At 39.9% G+C, this 18,519-nt stretch overlaps 1 protein-coding gene across 2 annotated transcripts in view; it reads right to left on the bottom strand.

The window, feature by feature from the left end:
* Positions 1 to 1,644: 1,644 nt before the first annotated feature.
* The window catches only part of fam168a (family with sequence similarity 168 member A), a 44,397-nt gene continuing 27,522 nt past the window's right edge, over positions 1,645 to 18,519 (bottom strand). For both annotated transcript variants that reach the window (XM_004075741.4, XM_020708379.2), the window contains 6 exons: positions 17,125 to 17,216; positions 13,510 to 13,590; positions 7,186 to 7,331; positions 6,786 to 6,972; positions 6,219 to 6,345; positions 1,645 to 5,537 (listed from right to left, as the gene is read on the bottom strand). In XM_004075741.4, the coding sequence (XP_004075789.1) occupies positions 6,233 to 6,345; positions 6,786 to 6,972; positions 7,186 to 7,331; positions 13,510 to 13,590; positions 17,125 to 17,216 (619 nt within the window). In that variant the 3' untranslated portion in view covers positions 1,645 to 5,537; positions 6,219 to 6,232. The remainder of the gene's footprint in view (positions 5,538 to 6,218; positions 6,346 to 6,785; positions 6,973 to 7,185; positions 7,332 to 13,509; positions 13,591 to 17,124; positions 17,217 to 18,519) is intronic.

Here is an 18,519-nt window from a genome sequence, read left to right on the forward strand (position 1 = left end):
ACATTGAAACATTCTTTGTGTCTAAATAAAAGTAAAAAATGTCTTTTTAGAATAGATGAAGAAGCTAAACTGATAGAAAAAAAACCCCAGTAGAATTCTATAAAATGTGGAGTTTATAAATGTTTATACTCGTTTCTTATTTAAAAACGAACCTTTTGTGAGTGATCCACTTCCTGTTCGTTCTGGTCATTTTTGGGTAAAATATAAAAAAAAACGGAGAAAGGCAATAGAAAATATTTTTTGCTTCATGTCAGACGTTTGTACGAATTTTTGAGTTTAGATGCTCATAATGAACTGAAGCTTCATGTTCAGCCCCTCATGTTTTATTTATCAGGAAATGATTGGTAAACCTAAATTTAAATGTATTCTGTATGTGAGCACAGATGACGCAAGGAGGAAAAAGTAACAAAAAAATGAACTATTTTTCACATAAAAGCTGCAAGAACTAAAGCAGTGGAGGGTAATTGAAGCACTAGATTAAAGCCACAAACGGCATTGTATGGCCCACACGTGCTCCCTCCTTTTGACTCAGCCTCACTGGCTGCACACCCCCTCAGTGACAGGGGTACTGCCACTTATTTTTTCATCAGCTGGGGGCGATGAACAGGTCGTAATTTTTAGAAGAATGAGCAGAAGTAGATTTTTGTATTTTCGTGGTGACAGAGGCATTTTTTCAACCACACCCACATTCCTAATATGTTCCTATCGTATGTGATTTCCTTTTCTTTCAGCTTGAGCCAACAATTCATTTATTAAATGTAAAATCTACAAAGCTTTATTTCTGACATTTTTTGACCAAAATGATGCTCCAGGAGTTAGAAGGTGATAGATCAAAATGTCTTTGGAGTTTAAATTTGTACTAAATGTGTGTTTTTTTTAATTCAAGACGGTGGCCTCTTCCTGAGGTCAAAGGTCAACAAAACTTTGGCTGTGGTTGTAGGCTTGACCTGGCAGCGTGTGTGTAAAATTTTGTGAAGATTGCTCCAAAAAGTATTTTTTCCAACCAACACTGTGTGAAAATGTAAAAAAAAAACACTAAATTTCCCACTTTGGCATCAAACAGCTGCCAAGTTATAGGTCCTGTTGCCATCCCATAATAATTTCAAAACTTCCTTTGGATATCCCAGACGCGTGTGTCTTGGTTTTGATGCTGTATTGTTTTGTTTGAGCCCCATAAGAGAGTTTGGCCCTTTTCCTTTTCCCCCTGCTGTGATGGCATCTTTTTTTTGGCAATGTCTCCTGTTCACATTTTCACTTACAGGTGAAGTGAGAAAACCCTGTGAATCCAGGACTGCTGTGGGACATACATATAAGGATTGCAGGGGGATTTGGTTTTGGACACATCCATGTTTCTGTTTGAACTTTTTGGTCAACAAAGTCTGAATGACTCTCAGAGCACAGAGATGTTTGACCTTCCCGCCTTCGGTCGCTCGTCTGTTGGGAGTGTTGCTAAAGTCGGATGTCTGGCTGAAGGTCCACAGAGAAGTGAAAGAGCAGTTGTCAGTAGTTTCTTCGAGGGAAAGTCTGTCATTGTGCTTTGTTCCTGTGAATACCTTCCCCTTTTGCAGCAACAATTGAAAAAAAAAAATCAAGACGTGGCCCGTTTCCCCACTTTCACAGAATAAAAGTCAACAAACACAGACGTCCTTTTATAGGAAAATTTTAATAGTTATTTAATGTTCTACATTTTACAGTAAATATACAATTACAAACTTGGCTTAGTTATAGTACTAAGATCACTAACTGATCTTTAAAAAAGAAGAAAAAAAAAACAACAACAGAAAAAATCAAAGAAACATTAAAAAAATGAAAAACAAATTTACACTTCATATCACAAGCCTGATGCAGGTCCTTCACTCTGGACCGAATAGCGAACATACACTTCTCTCAACGCTGAACAGACGCTGGGCTTCAGTTTCAAACACAACCTTACGGTAACAGAAATACCATAGCATGTGCAAACTGTACCAAACGAAAACTTCCAAAGATGGGCTTTTCTGGATACTCGGCCCAGCGGGGGGCTCGAGTACGGGTTTTTACTTTTTTTTTTGTTTTTTTTTGGAAGACGAGGAATTTCCACTTTTTGCATCACATTTAGTGTCCAATCAAACTAAGAGATATATCTGACGAGATTGAAATGAAAAGGCTGCAGCAAAACATCAAAGACATTTAAGAGCCCACTATTAATTGTGATAGTAGTGTTTCCATTTTTTTATTAGGAAAAACTAAGACTTAGCGACTGCAAGGTGGAAAAAAAAATAAAACAGAGACGGAGAAAAAGGAAAAGAAGGAGAGGCTCTTTGTGGTTTCACTTTGAAAGTGATTGAAATGAAACAGGAAGGTTTGCAGGACGAAAAAGATGATACAAAGATCTATGATTAAGACAGTGTTGCACACCAACGCCCCCCTCCCCCCGAATGTCTTTGAATATTTACGTTCACTTAAGTGCAAATAAGTGAGTGGAAAGGAATGGAGTCCAACGAGGAGGCGGTTACACCGTCCTGAAAAAGACCCGAGCACTCTCACCGAAACTGTTGGACAGTCCGGATGAATCCTCGTCTCAGACCGCGGCGAAGGTCGTGTGTGAAGCGGCATGAAAATGCCCTAAAAGTATCATAGTTTAAAACAAAACAAAAGCTTATGCCCCCCTAGAAACACCTCGGTGCAGAACAGCATCAAAGCGATAATGAGGAAGGAAGAGATTCTCCCTGTCGGCTCAACTCTTGAAACCACGGCGATGCGGCTGTTCGCGTAAATCAGAGGTCAATGGGAGATCATTTTAGGATGGAAAAGCAAAGAGAGGAATGAGGAGGTGAGTGGACAGTAAGAAGTCAAACATCATTTAGTGTCGATAAAAAGAAAAAAAACAGACGCAAGTTCAAAGGAAGTCAGACGGCATCAGTCACATGAGAAACAGGACAGCAACAGGAAGAAACACAGATTCACAAGAAACTAGACATTAACAAGGACTTGTAGTTTACCAGTTATTTAGAAGAAAAACTCATTTACTGAACAGCAATTGGTCGAAATATGGCACAAAAACGAGACAGGAAAAAGCTGGCTTTTCTCACTCCATTAAAAGAGGTTTCGCTGCTACATCCTTCAGCAAACTCAGGCAACCGTCCTAAAAATGAGGGGGGAGGGGAGGGGAGGGGGGGACTCCACAAGCTCCAACAGTCATGACAGAGCTTGCATGGACTCCTCATGTGGTGATGGATATGTAGAGATGCAGAAAAAAAAAAACCCAAACTATCCTTTAAAAGCACAAACAATAGCTGCCACACCAATGCAACCATGCTTCGCTAGAAGTACCTTACTGTACCACTCGCTGTATAAATATACTGCATGTTTTTTATTTCCAATGCTATCCTGAAATACACCTGAATATAATGCATACCCATTTAAGCTCATATGACCAGAGGGGAAGGAGGGGGGAAAAAAAACCAAGATTTCACTGAGGAATACTGACAAACGTAGTGGTTTGGTTAAATAACGTAGAGTAGCATCACGGCTGCCGCAGGAAAAAACGTTTCTTTGACGTCCTTCAGAAACGTTTTCTTGCAACGCCCTTTTGAATATGAACCTACAAGATTACAAACATCTGGACTAAGGAAACCTCAAACGTGCCACCTTATTGTTTGATTTTAATAAACTGCGCCCTTGTCTGTCCTGCACTACAAAGCCTAAGTACCTCTTACTTAGCATTAAATTAGAATAGCATAGTCAAGTTTCTTTTTAAACCTTAAGTTGTACAATATTTCCTCACGTTATTCAAACTTTTGATATGTTCTTAGCAGTAACTGGAATAATTATTGAATGGAAGCTGAATAAACAGCTCCAAATCCACATTTAGATATTACAACAAGCATTTATAAAAATCAATTAAAAATGCTGATAAAACAATGACTGTAAGTTAACAGCTGGAGGCATTCCCTCTTATTTATTGCGATAATTGAACCCCCTCCGACAAATACCCGCATAGCAAATGCATTTTCTAATCCCCACATGTACTCTAAAATCTGTTAAGGTTGCAAATCTTTTTTTTTTGTATTTTTCATGTTTTAATCCTGAAAAAGGCCTCACCTAAATATGAATCCCCACCAACAGCAGACTATAGTCTGGGTGGGGACCGACGCCAGCTTTCAGTGAGGCGGATCTTCACGCCTTTAAGACAAACGCGCTCTCGCCACCGATGTTTTGAATGTCTGCAAAGGTATCAAGATGTGACTCTACATAGCCTTTCTCTTCCCTCTGGTGTTTTAATGTTTGTCTGACAAAGGAAAGGAGGAGGAGATGTCACGGTCACAGCGGGAAAAATATTCAAAGTCAACGTACAAAACATCCCGTGCAAAGAAAGCTATCCGTTTGTGCCTTTGGAGGTGAAATGACACAAACTCGGATGTCTTGTACGTTGAACGAAAGGAGTGCCTGTGAGCATGGCATCGCCGCCTCCTTTCTCACCTCCACCTCCCACGACGATCCCTTTAAGCTCCATCTGCGAGGGCGGTGTCCGCCGTGCATACCCCCACGTATTTGCTCGTTTTGTGTGATGACAGCAGTAAGTGCCTCTAAGTGAGCGCACACAACAGGAGCCCCTGTGCGTGTGTATGTGTGTGCTGTTGAGTCTGTTACTATTAACATTTGTACAGATTTTGCCCGCGTTACAAAAGTGACCCAAAGCGCCCCGAATGTCCTCCAATGTTGGCGAGTCACAACATGCCAGCCTGCATAGTATGTAGCATGAAACGGGGGGTGGGGGGGTTCTCTGCAGAGTGTACTAGGTACAACATAGGAGTCAGACAAGCTGAATGATGCTCGGTAAGCACTCTTAGCACAAACTAACACTCAGGTGAAGACAGCTGGACTGACAGCCAGACAAGAACATGCTGGAAGACACATGAGAGCCAACTGAAAAACCAGGCGGGAAAAAAAAGACTCGAAAGGAAAAAGGGATGAACAAAAGGGTAGAAAAACCGAGAAAACAAATATGGCTAATCGCAGTAAACAGAACCAAAAAACCAAAACAAACCCCACAAAATAAATGTCCTATTAATGTCAAAACCCTGTGCTGATATCCTGTTAGAAAATTTGGCAGCATTAGTCTAAAGTCTTTCCAGAGACTAATGAAGATGACGATGAAGAGTAAGTGCCCTATGGATTCCAGCCAAACTGAGCAGCAGCAACAGGCAGGACCACAAATAGCCCAACACAATGCAAATGGGAGCGAGCAACGCCTGTGATGGTTTGAGTCCTTCTGGAGTTCCAATGACAGACAGCATGAGGACATCAACATAAGAAAAAAAAGAAAAAGAAAAAAAAAAATTGGTAATGAATTGTAGGCAAATGAACAGAAAAAAAATGACAAAGTAAAAGCAGCTTTAAAAAAAATAAAAAAAGAGAATGTCGCATCATAACAATAATAGTAAAGTGGCTGTTGCACTTTAGTTTGTTCTTGCAGACACGTGCCGAGTTCTCGTGTTTACCACTGGGAGCTCGTGTAAGATCTAAGCAGTTGCATATGATGGTGGACTCCAGATCTGGAGACAAAGAAGAAAACATACACAGGTAGGTGATTGATTTGAAAAGGCTGCACGGGTAGATGAAGGAAGAAAGGAGAGAAGGAAGGAGGAACTGGACAGAGATGGAAGGTAAAGCCTTAGTCACAACTGCCCTCATGGGTGGATATGGACTGTTTGAGGGCAAAAATAAACAGGGCACACAGGTGGCCTGCACGAAATATCAAGGTTGTAGATCGCTCAGTAAACAGGTGGAGAGAAAATGTTCATGCACATTTTTTTCTCCATCCATGCTCCAGGCAACAGGTTGTAGTGAACATTTGTAAGGGTGAAGTAGATGAGACGCAGGCGTGTTTTTTCATCCTGTCAGAATCCTGTGGACTGTGTAAGGCCCGTAGTGCTTTTCACGTGATAAGTGTGCGCTCCATGTGTGCAGCTTGACTGTTAGAAATTAGGAAATTAGACGATTAGAGTGTATGTACTGGTAGTCTGTGTGGACATCCTATGGGCACTTGCATATCGCATGCAAACCCCCTTACTGGGGCAGTACTGAAACCGTACTGATGACTAGCGTGCGTAAGGACACCGTGCCACGGTATTGACAGTACGTTATATACCTGCAGCACCCCCCTACCCGCACTGATCGATGGGACTAAGGCTTAAAGAGTCATAAGTGGGAGAGACAAACAAGAGGATACTTACACAAAGGGCGGGCTCTACCAGTGAGGTGGTACGTAGCTGTAACCAGGTGTCCCTTGGGGCCTGTAGGTTGGCACCGTAACTTGATGTGCTCCAATCTGGGGGTGCTGGGGTGTTGTCAACAGGGTCCCTTAAATCACCAAAGTAAAATACATTTTAAGTTAAATGGTCGAAAAATGACCATCCTAAGTCCTTTGACTTCAAAAGCTAAGTTCACATTAAAGCATCAAAGGTACTGCTTCCAATGAAAAGTCAATATAGTCAAAATAGTAAATCCGTGTTTCGGATTACTTGCGTTCAATAATGGAAGTGCCAACTGTTTAAGAATTGATCCTGGAGGAGAAATTAATCACTGTGGTTTGTGCCCAGTCGGCTTTGAGTCTTATATATATTTGAATAGAACTGTGAGAGAAAAAGCCTGGAGCGAGATTTGCCCTGATTCAACATTTCATACAAAGCCTCTTCCAACTATGAGAACATGCTCTAGTAAAATGATAAATGGTGAATACTTGTAGAACACTTTACAACCTCTGACAAAAAGACAAACATCTGATGGACAGTTGGTCATACCTGCACTCATGGCCATAGTTGTTCCAGCCACCATTCCCATGGCCGCCATGCCATTGTTGCGAGGTGCGGGAACGGGGACAGGGGCGGGGTAGAGCGCTGTGGAGGGGATGCTGTTGGGCTGCACCACGGTGGTGTGATGGATCACATGGGGCTGAGCTGCGTACACTGGCTGAGTGTAGTAAGCTCCCTGTGAGGTAGAAACACATGAGAGGGTTTATGGAGTAGGGTTTTATAATAACAGATGATGTAAAAGGTTATATTATTCAGATTTAATTATTACATTTACTGAAACTTTCAGTAAAATGTGCATTTTGTTGAAAAAGCTTCAACCACAGAGACACACGGCTACCCACACAGTACAAAAGTGATTCCTACAACTTCTGCAGAAGAACAGCCTCACCTGTGCGTAAATGTTCTGCTGAGGATAGGCACTGCGGATGGGGTACATGGCTGTCGGGTACGGGGTGGGCGTAGGAGTGTAAGGAGGAGGTGCTCCATTTGACTGGGTGGGGGATACTTTGTATGGAGTTCCTGCTGAAGTATACCCTAAAACAAATCAGAAACAAATAATTAAACAATAAGTATAGGTTTAATTAGGAATCTCACAAATACTTCACAATTAAAAAAAAAAAGATGATGTTTGGTAAACTTAGAGTGAAATAATGGCAGTCAGGTAGATCTGGATAATACGGGTGTGATGTAGAAAACCAGGTTATTTCTGTTAAATGTGTGTCTGTTGAAACTTGTTGAAGGATTTGTGAGGAACCCTAAAGTTAATCGCATTAGTTGATGCGGATGATGACAATGGACCAGATTGGAGAATGAGAATGAGAAAGGATGGAGGGATGGAGGAGATGCAGACCAAGTGATGTTGTTGGTGTGATTTTAGAAGTCTAAGGAGGTGTTAAGAATGACAACCAGACTCTATTAACATGGAAGGTGGGGGTAACTATTGAGTTAATGATAGAGAACAGCTATTAAAAGGGCCTACATAATGCTTTCCTTAAGACTTTCAGAGTAAACTAAATCCATATATATGATAATTTATTACTTTTGGCATACTAAGGAATATTTTTTACATGAAATATGAGTCATTTTAGGATCTTTCATTTTCTTAACTACTCATTGTTTTATCAGGGCCTGTTTGGATGAACAAAGAGCTGATATCTTGGAGATGGGAAATGTTTTTAGATCAGTGAATGGGTAATTTCCCACGACACACCTGACCATCTCCCACGGCACACTGGTTGAAAAACACTGCTCTAGCTCCAGTAGTAACATTCTTCAAGCCCCTTCAAACGTTTATGCAATTATTGTAAATACAATGGATTCTGAAAAAAGCGGCTTTGCACCATTATGTCATATCGGCACACAGCCGATATGGAAAGCTGCTTTTCTCCATGTCAGAATTAGCAGATTCACAATGATTGTGTGAGCGGCCAAAACTGGAATCTCAGATAACGTGTGTTATTTAGAAGTAGCCTGGAACATCTTTTACATTAAAGGGTAAGTCTCTGACAGGTAAGTCAGAGAAAAATATCAAACTTCAGAGAGACAATCCAGTGAAGGGGTAAAGAATTGAAAGTTATAAGGCTAAGCCAGGTGTCATCAGCAAACAATGGAAGGAAATATCAAATGTGGGTGAGAGATGCATGTGCTTGAGAAAACCTTTGGAGCTAACAGGTATGTTTGTGGTATGAAAGCAAATTTATATATGAATAAAACCATCAGATTCCTAAGGGGAAGTAGAAAAGCATTGAAAAGTGGGGTTTCCAGGAAAGAGCCCTGGCGAGCACCTGCAGTCACTAGGGAAGAGCGGCATCAGAAAACAGTAATAAACCGTGTGCAATCTGTGAGGTGGGACTTAAAAATGTCCAAGGAGATAAATTAAAGTAGGACCCTTCATAAGAGCTTAAGAAATGTTACAGGAGTTCGTCTGTGCTTCTGTCCGTGGACCTCGTCTCTGGCTCGTCCCGCGCCCCCAGCTGTACCCTAGTTCCATCAGGATGAAGCCTGATCTGCTACAATATTCAAACATGTAGTTGTAGAGGTAAATAAGCTAATTCTTCTTTAACAGTCCTGGTACATCGGCTGTCCGTCCTAGGAGAGGATCCCTCCTTCACGTGGACATCCCTGAGTTTTTTCTTTTTAGGTTTGAGGTTTTTCTTTACTGAGAAGGGGGTCAAAAGGCAGGGATGCCCAGTTTAGGTTAGCAATCAGGTATTGTATTTTATAACTGATTTAATGTTTTGTACGATTAGTGAAGCCCGTTGAGACAACTGTGTTGTAATATTGGGCAATATAAATAAAATTGAATGGAAACTGAATTACTTGTTTGGGTTTTAGGTCACATGTCCTATAGATTTAGCCTTTGTTTACTCTTTGTGTCTCAGGAAGTTCTTTTTAATTGCATCTGAATAAAAATTAAAATAAGCAATTAAACTATCTTTCAGGCAATTGCGGATAAACTGGTTCACAGTTGGTAAAGATTCAGATATTAAATTAACAAAAATAAGCCTTCAAATCAAGCTCAGTATTTTTCATATGTATAAAAGGAGAAAATACTAACAGTACACAATAACATTAATGTGTCTGAATTAAAACATTTGCATTTCCAATCAAGTCCACCAGATGGAGACTTGGGCTTTTCTTTGAAGAGGATTTAATCTAAACCAGTGAAACCTGGTAGGTCTATTAAAAAAGACTTAACTAGACAGCTCAATGTTGAGTTTCTCCAAATGGCATCTTTGCTCTGTTCCTATGTGATTCTAAACAGCCACTTCAAATGGATCCAGTTTAATCTTAGATGGATTGTATTTTCTCAAACTGGAAAACTGGACACCTAAAAAGAACATTTATGCATAGAATCTATATTTAAATGAAGACATGCCTTCGGTTGAAAAGCAGAGCTGAAGCATCCACTTTAAAATATTTATTTAATCTGGGTCTTTTTCTTCCTGGCTGTAATACATGGAAGCTGCCACATGGAGGAGCCTGAAGGTCAAACATGCTACAAGCTAGCTGCAGCTGCCATAGATGCTTATGAAAGCCCTTTTCTCACACAAGGACAAGGGAACAAAGAGACGCTGGAGCTGCTCTGGGGCTGAAAGTCTGTACACTCGTCAGTGTGTGCGCGCATGCATCCCTGCAATCACTCTGACATGCACGCAGAGCGCATGGAAGACAATAGAGTGTGAGAATTACACAAATGCCCTGCTGACAGACAACAATTCATCAATGATCTTGAGGAATAATGGACAATAATGAACACATTTATAATCAGACCACTGCTGGTATTTCTGGCAATTGGTTGTCGTTTCAGCAGCCTATAAACGCCACTGAGAGCACAGTAAAAACATAACAACTAGAGCACAGCAGCAACAAAGAGCCTCATGTGTCTGAAGGAACAAAGCAGAGTAAGATTCACCCAAGACGTTCGACATGTAGCTGGATTTCTACCATAAAAACCGACGTCAGGGAGAGGCCAAGAAAGATAAAAAAGCTACAAAGCAGATATCATTCCCATCGGAAATGAAAACTGTTCTTTACAAAGTAACAACCTCATGTCATTTTATCATCAGACTCTCAGGGGATTCTGTACTGTCCTTTGATGTTTAGCTGAAAGTATCAGCCCTTTGTATTGTATAACATAGTCTTAAAGACTCAGTTAAACATCAATCTTTTTGCTTCCTATGGGGACTTTGATGACAAAAAGTGTCCTTAAAGCTTCATCCTCTTTCTGAGTTTTCTAATTGATTCTTTTTTTCACTAAAGCCCAAAACATTTCTGAACTTTCTTCTTGTCTATCTGCTCCAGAGCCCGGCAAAAAAACGTATCTGCTGCGACACACACGGGCGCACATGGCCGGCCAGCTGCTCATTTGTCCTGCACTGATGCCTCCAGGCAGAGGGCTGTATTTTATCCATACTGCCTTGAAGCTGTAGGCTGCCATCTGACTGCACGACTGATAATGATGATACTTCTACTGAACCGCAATGTTTGATGTACAACAAAACTGTAACCTTTTTGGACTCAAACAGATTGAGGAAGCTTGGAAACATGAGCTGATATTGGTTAAATATCTATAATAAATTCAACAAACAGTAATGGATCCTCTTGAAACAAGTGTCTGGTTTAACCCTTGTGCTATCTTAGATGACCCCACCCTTGCATTGACGTGTTCTCCCTACTATCAAAGGTGGATAAAGGTGGAAAGATTTCATGTAAACCATGGACACCAGTGAAGATCACAAATCATTGAAGAAAAAAGGTTCAGAGCACTGTCTAGTGGGTCTAGATGACCCAACTCCCAATTTTAAAGTGCCTAGGATAGCACAAGGGTTACACACAGTAAAATTGTTTGCTCTACTTGTTAGTCAGCTAAATTTACGTATATGAATTTCCTAAATACTCATTTGAGAAGACTTCTATCTAAATGAAATTCAGAATTAAGTGAACACTAAATATAATGTTTTTGTTGGTTGGAGTGTAAATAGCTCAGCTGTGGCAGATTTTTATATTTTTTTCCTGGTCACACACATTGACTGTACATGAGAACTGGAACCAATGGTCCAGCCAAATGAAGTCAATTCATTCACCATTTTTTCTGCAAAAAGTTTGTGATGGAGCCAGATATGGTCAGTAAGCAGTGATCAGTAGTAAAGGCGTTAATCAACAGAAATATGTTCTTAGATAAACAAAAATAAACAAATTTCTGTTTGTAATAATTTTTTTAAAACATGCTCTACCAAACGGTTGATTTGTCACCTTATGGTATAAGTAGCAAAATCAAGCCAATGTTAAATAAAGGGACTGTTTGTCATAAAATCAGTTAAAACAACTTTATAAATAATCCATTACTAAAGAAATATTCATTAACACATCATAAATAATAATTTAAAATACATAATACTGTATAGTTTTGTCTATTTTTGAGTTTATATCAGCTGGTGTGTAAATAAATAAAAAAATCAAGATTATTACAACCAATTCATTTAAAACTCAACAAAAAAAGCTGCAAAAATAACATTAACAACATTTACAAAAGTTTTCTATCATTTTCTTTTGTTTTACAACTAGTAGATAGACAGTAAAACATTCTACAGTGCTAGACCACGACAAAGTCCACATGAATCAGATGCAGATCTGTATGACAGTGATGATGACTCAACAGAGGATCCTGATTATCAATCCTCACATGCAAAGGGCATTGGTGACAGTTCTTTTGAATCCATGGATGAAGAAGAATCTCTTTCAACAAGCAGATCATCTACACTGCCACCTCATAAGAAGAACTGAACAAGCAAACACACGCCATTCTACCCCACCAAGAATAGCCTGTCTCCTCCAATTTTGTTGGAGGAGACAGGCTATTCTCCTGACTCAATATCCCCCTCTAACCCAAGCAAAACCATAAGAAGAATATGGAAGCATGAGGACATTGAGGAATTCAAGGTTCCAGAATCAAGATTTGAGCCTCCCGAGGATGTACTACACACACCCTTCCAATACTTCAAAATGCTTTTCACTGATGAAATGATTGAGCATATTGCTTATGATACAAATCTACAAAGCTAAATAGATCTCTTTGATATGCTGGTGCACCTGTACAAGACCTGTACAGCTAAATCTAGGTGACAGTACAGTCCCCTGTTTGGATACATCATCGACTTGTGTGTCACTAATTCATGGCTGGTCTACAAGAGGGACCTACTGAAGCAAAAACCAGTGTTATTCAAAAGGTTCTGCCTGGCTGTTGCAGACAGTTTAAATAAGATCAACAAGCAAGCAACCATCATTGAGCTCTCTACCACAGATGTGGAAAGCCCACACACTAAGACCATCACGACCAAAACAACAGTGTGCACTACGACAACATGGTACAGCGCCTCTTCATTCTGACAAGCTGGGACGATGAAACCTCGGCCAAAATAGGTCAAGATGTCAGAAATATGTTTTTCTGTGTTTCATTCCAAACCTAGAATCTATTTATGAAATACCATCAAAAGTGAGTCAATATCCAAAATCGTTGTACTGTCAAACAACTTCTAGGAAATATAGATCAAAATTTGCTTTGTTTTAAAAAAGTTCAATGTTTGAGGCATGATAAAAAGAATGGAGACAAATGTCCTTAATATTGAGTGTTAATAATGTCTAAATAAATTGGTTTACATGATTTTTTCAAATATTTGTTGTATCTGTATGAAATTTTGCACTTTTACCATTAAAGGACATCTCAACCGTTTGGTAGAGGTCATTATTTAAAAAACTAAAAGGTCAGTTAAAAAAAACTAAACAGATTGTGGTCACTAATTACCTTAAGCAATAAGAAATGCAAACAAATAATTTTTTGATAGCTTTTTTCTTGGTGGGGTAGTTAAAGGGTTAATGTGGGCACATACGGCTTATAGACAGGTGTGGCTTATGTATGTACAAAATGGTTTATCCTTTAGAAATGTAATGGGTGCGGCTTATGATCAGGTGTGCTTATGCTGATGTGGCCCTCGGTGAAAATGAGTTTGACACCCCTGTTATATACGGTCAATGATCACACATCACATTTTTACCAGGTAAAACAACTCTACAAACACTTGGTAGCATAACAGACTAAGTCTTTGTTTTTTATTTGTCTTGTGTTTAGTCAACAAAAGCAAAGAGTAAACAGTTTTATCAATGGTTTAATCTAAAATGAGAAAAGGTGCATGAGTTAGTGTATTTTGCTCACCTGGTGGATACCCAGGACTTCCTGTTTGATAGATGTTGGGAGTATAGGTGGGGGCCGTGGCGGGATAAGCTCCAGGATAGCCTGTAAGAAGTTGTCAGTTAAGTCGGATCATTTCAGAAAACACTGATTTGCAAGCAAAAGGAAATGCCCAACACAAACGCACACACAGTAAAGGTTATCCTCTGGATCAGGAAGCGCAAAGATGGCGCTCAAGGAGAGAAATATCTGCATCAAAAACAATGTTGGTATAGATTTGGATTTAAGGTAAAGAAACAAACAAAAAATCTAAAAAAATAAATTAAAAAAGTGTGTTCAGAGGGGTGTTCTTTCTGTTAGCTATTACTGGCAGAAACTCTCATATTATTGGTTCTGCAGCTCCACTGTGAAGCAAAGATGTAACAAGTTATAAATGTCTACACCTTCACTGCATGAGGAGGTTGTGCTAAATAATCACACGGTTAAAGAATGAGACCAATTTAGATTAGGGAGGGATACCTTAACACACGGCTCATTTTATTCTGATGACTATTCTGGATTTTTTTTTTTCAATCTAAATTTGTTGCTTCGTTTTTGTTAAGATGTAAAGGATACTAAAGTCTTTAGTAACCTGGATAAGAGCATAGTAAAAGCATGTAAATGATGCATCTACAGGAAATCTTGTGATGGATCTAAAGGTTTGTAACACAACCTGAGAAAGCAAAGGCACATTTGTAAAATTAGATTTTTTTACAATTTAATGGCCCTGAAATCATTTGAATGAAAGATGCAGACAAGAGCCAATAAAGGCATTTTAATCGTCAATTTTTTTGCCATTTTACACCTGCCAAATTCCAAAGCATCAAATCTGGATGGAGTTATACTTGTCAGTTACTTTTTCTAAATAAGTCAAATTTCTTCCTGAAGCTAGTTTATGTGATTAAAAAAGAACTCTTATTTCATAATTTCTGTGTACAGAGAGGGGCAAAAAGGCCTGCAATTTTTATCATAGGTATACCTCAACCATGAGAGACAAATGAGAAAAAATAATCCAGAAAATTACATTCTGTTTTAAAAAGTATTTTGTAAATTATGGTGGAAAATAAGTATTTGGTCAATAACAAAAGTTCAACTCTAACATACTTTGCTATATACCCTTTGTTGGTCATGACAGCAGTCAAACGTTTTCTGTAAGTCTTCACAAGGGTTTCACCAACTGTTGATGGTATTTAGGCCCATTCCACCATTCAGATCTCTTGTAGAACAGTGATGTTTTGGGGCTGTCGCTGGGCAACAGGGAGTTTCAACTCCCTCCAAAGATTTTCTAGGGGGTTGAGATCTGGAGACTGGCTAGGCCACTCCAGAACCTTGAAATCCTTCTTACGAAGCCACTCCTTCGTATCCCGGGCCGTGTGTTTGGGATCGTTGTCATGGTAAAAGACCCAGCCACGTTTCATCTTCAATACCCTTGCTGATAGGAGACTTTCTCTCAAAATCTGACAAAACATGGCCCCATTCATTCCTTCCTTTACACAAGATATGTCGTCCTGATCTTTTGCTGAAAAACAGGCCCAAAGCATGATGTTTTCACCCCCATGCTTTACAATTGATATGGTGTTCTTTGGATGCAACTCAGCATTCTTTCTCCTTGAACACGACGAGTAGAGTTCTTACCAAAAAGTTCTATTTTGGTTTCATCTGACCATAGGACATTCTCCCAAACCTTTTCTGGATCATCCAAATGTAGCTAACTTTAGACGGGCCTGTACATGTACTGGCTTTAGCAGGGGGACACGTCTGGCACTGCAGGATTTGAGTCACATTGTGTGTTACTGATTGTTACTTTGGTACCAGCTCTCTGCAGGTCATTCACTAGGGTCCCCCTGATTTTTGCTCACCGTTCTTATGACCATTTGACCCCACAAGGTGAGATTTTGCAGGAAGCCCCAGATGAAGGGAGATGATCAGTGGTCTTGTCTGTCTTCCAGTTCCTAATAATTTCTCTCACAGTTGATTTCTTCACACCAAGCTGCTCACCTGTGGCAGATTCACTCTTCACAGCCTGGTGCAGGTCAACAATTTTGTTTCTGGTGTCCTTAGACAGCTCTTTGGTCTTGGACATAGTGGAGTTTGGAGTGTGACTGTTTGAGGTTGTGGACAGGTGTCTTTTATATAGATAACGAGTTCAAACAGGTGCCATTAATAAAGGTAACGGGACAGAGGATCCCCTTACAGAAGAAGTTACAGGTCTGAGAGCCAGAAATCTAGCTTATTTGTAGGTGACTAAATAGTTATTTTCCACCATTATTTACAAATAGATTCCTTAAAACTCAGACAAAATGATTTTAGGGATTTTTTTTTCTTATTTTGTGTCTCATAGTGGAGGTATACCTATTATGAAAATTACAGGCCTCTCATTGTTTTAAAAGGGAAAACTTGCACAACTGGTGGCTGACTAAATACTTTTTGTCCGACTGTATGAATAAATTCTAATAAAAAGTCCACTTTTTTCTCTAGATGAAATTCAGACATTTTTCTCTTATTTTTATTAGTCTGATTTGATCCTGCATGATCTGAATAACTGATTAATATATTTTTTTTTATATCAAAAAGGTCATGTCTTAGAGGAATACACAGGACTGGAATGCTTCTCATTGACTACCGCTGAGCCTATTTTGCACTTTAACTAATTTGTTCCTTGAACGAAGCTGCTGGAGAAGCGGGAAGAACACTCGAAGAAAATTTTTCCTGCAGGCAGCAGGAGCTGAGGCAGCATTAAAAGACAAAGACGACATGAGCACAGCCACATCAGCTGAAACGCTCCAGGCTAACACGGTTAGCACATCAATACTAAAGATTCTTGCAAATACCAACAGAGTGAATGTTTTCAGATGCGGAATGAACATCTTTATGACATTTATTGAGCTAAACCCTTGGGCAATCGTCAGGTCACCACTTTCTAGGTGAACCCCCCCCCCCAGTTTCTGGTCACTGAATTGACCAAAAAACTGAGAGAAGAGAAAGAAAATCAATGAAAAATCATCCAAAAAGACAAATAAGAGGCCGTGATTTTTATTACTTTTTCTATAAATTGTAATTACCTTGAACTCTGGTCAGTTTTAGGTTATTTCTGTGATGTTTTTCTTTCATTAACACAAGAATGCAAACCAGTCTGTTCATATGTGTGTTTGTTTGTGACTGCTGACTTTTCAATTTAAATTTTGGCAGCTTCAGTACCTGCATTCTCCTGTTTTAGAATTAGTTAACATGATTATTAATTATAAATATTCACCACAGATAAAGACAATAAAAAACATTGTTGTTTATATTTTTTGCAAATGTGTTTTACAGTGTAGCTATTTGTAATATTTACAAAATAAATAAAATGTTAAATTGATCAAAAATGTGGTCTTTTAATTTCTGAAATGTAACTGTCCAGCAATGGAAACCTAAAGACAAAATGGGAACAACAGAGCAGCATTTTTTCGTCTGCTCCTGATTCACAACAATTTGAATAAAGAAATACTCAGAAATGCAGTTCTGGCACAACATGTTAAGAACACAAAAAATATGATTTCGATCAGAGTGGGACTTAAAAATTGCTAAGCGTAGTGCGAGCGTGAGGCGGCTGGGTCTAACCTGTGAATGCCATGTTCTTGGGGTTTCCGTATGGAGTGCCAGGCTGAACGGGGCTGTAGAGGGGATTCATGGCTGAAGATAACCTGTTCTTGCTACGAGAGACAGAATGGAAAAAATGGGAAGAGGGGTGGGAAGGAGTAAGAAAAACAGATGGAGAAGGGGACATAAACCATGAAAATCTGTAAGAAAATCATTATGACTAACATGCACACAGGCTCTCGAAATTAATCCCTCAGATAAAGGATTCTGCAACAAAGACGCAGTCCTGTAAATCATCACCCCTCAAACCAGAGATGACGTGACAACAGCAAGGAGAAGCCCTGACAGCGAAGCACAAGAGGGAATGGATCCATCAACCAAATGATGCTTTGGTCTCCAGTGTCGCATTAAAAGCTGCATGGCAAATTTGCCAACTTGAAAGTAGAAAAATATGAACAGGATTGAATGACAAATTTCCACGTCAACTTGGGGCAAAAGTATTTAATATCCAAGCAATTTTTCACCCATGTTGATGTACCAGAGTCCAGGGGCCTCATTTATAAAACTTTGCGTAGGACTTGCGTCAGAAGTGGCGTACGGATGAAACATAGGACGTGCGTACGCACAGAAATATTCGGATTTATAAAACCGTGCGCACGCACATCCTACGCATCTTTCCCTTAATAAATCACAACCGATTCTAAATGCAGCGCAGCTTTTGCGGCCCCATGACACGCCCATAGTTGCCCAAAAATAGTCCGTGAAACGCCCACAAATGAATATTCATTGATTGCGAAACCATGGCAAACACAGAGAGGAAATCAAAAAAACGTGACAGAGAGGAAATCAAAAAAACGTGACTTCACTCAATGTGAAGTAGAATTTATCGTTGGCGAGGTGGAAAAGAGGGGAAAAGTGTTGTTTGGAGGGCACAGTGTGGGCATTACTAATGCCAAAAAGGCACGTGAGCGGCAGACGGTGGCCGGTCCGAGGTTGTGAGGCTACAGCGCTCCATGGGAGGGAGGGGGGGACCGGAGCGGCAGATGCATGCACCGGGTGACACGCGTGGTTCCTCCGAGTGCTCCTCTGTAACGCCGGGCCCAAAAGCCCGCAGAGGTCCAAAAGGACGGCTCGAGGAAGTCGGAACCGGCTCAGAAGCCACTCGTCCTCATTTTCCAGCAAGTCTTCTTGCTGTCTAAAGATGCGTTCACTCTGAATTCTTCCATTTGCCACATCTTCTAAGATCAGCCATTGTGCGTCATTACGCATTGTGATGGGGCATTTATTTCTCTCCATTTAATTACATCTGACAAGCTACAGATGTCGGGAATAATCGACGTGGAAATGGGAAATTTATCAGCGCAAATGTAATTTCTTGTGGCTTTCTGAATGGTTGAGACATACGCCATACATTGT

The sequence above is a fragment of the Oryzias latipes genome, chromosome 13 (genome assembly GCF_002234675.1).
Source record: "Oryzias latipes chromosome 13, ASM223467v1".
In the NCBI taxonomy this organism is placed as follows: domain Eukaryota; kingdom Metazoa; phylum Chordata; class Actinopteri; order Beloniformes; family Adrianichthyidae; genus Oryzias; species Oryzias latipes.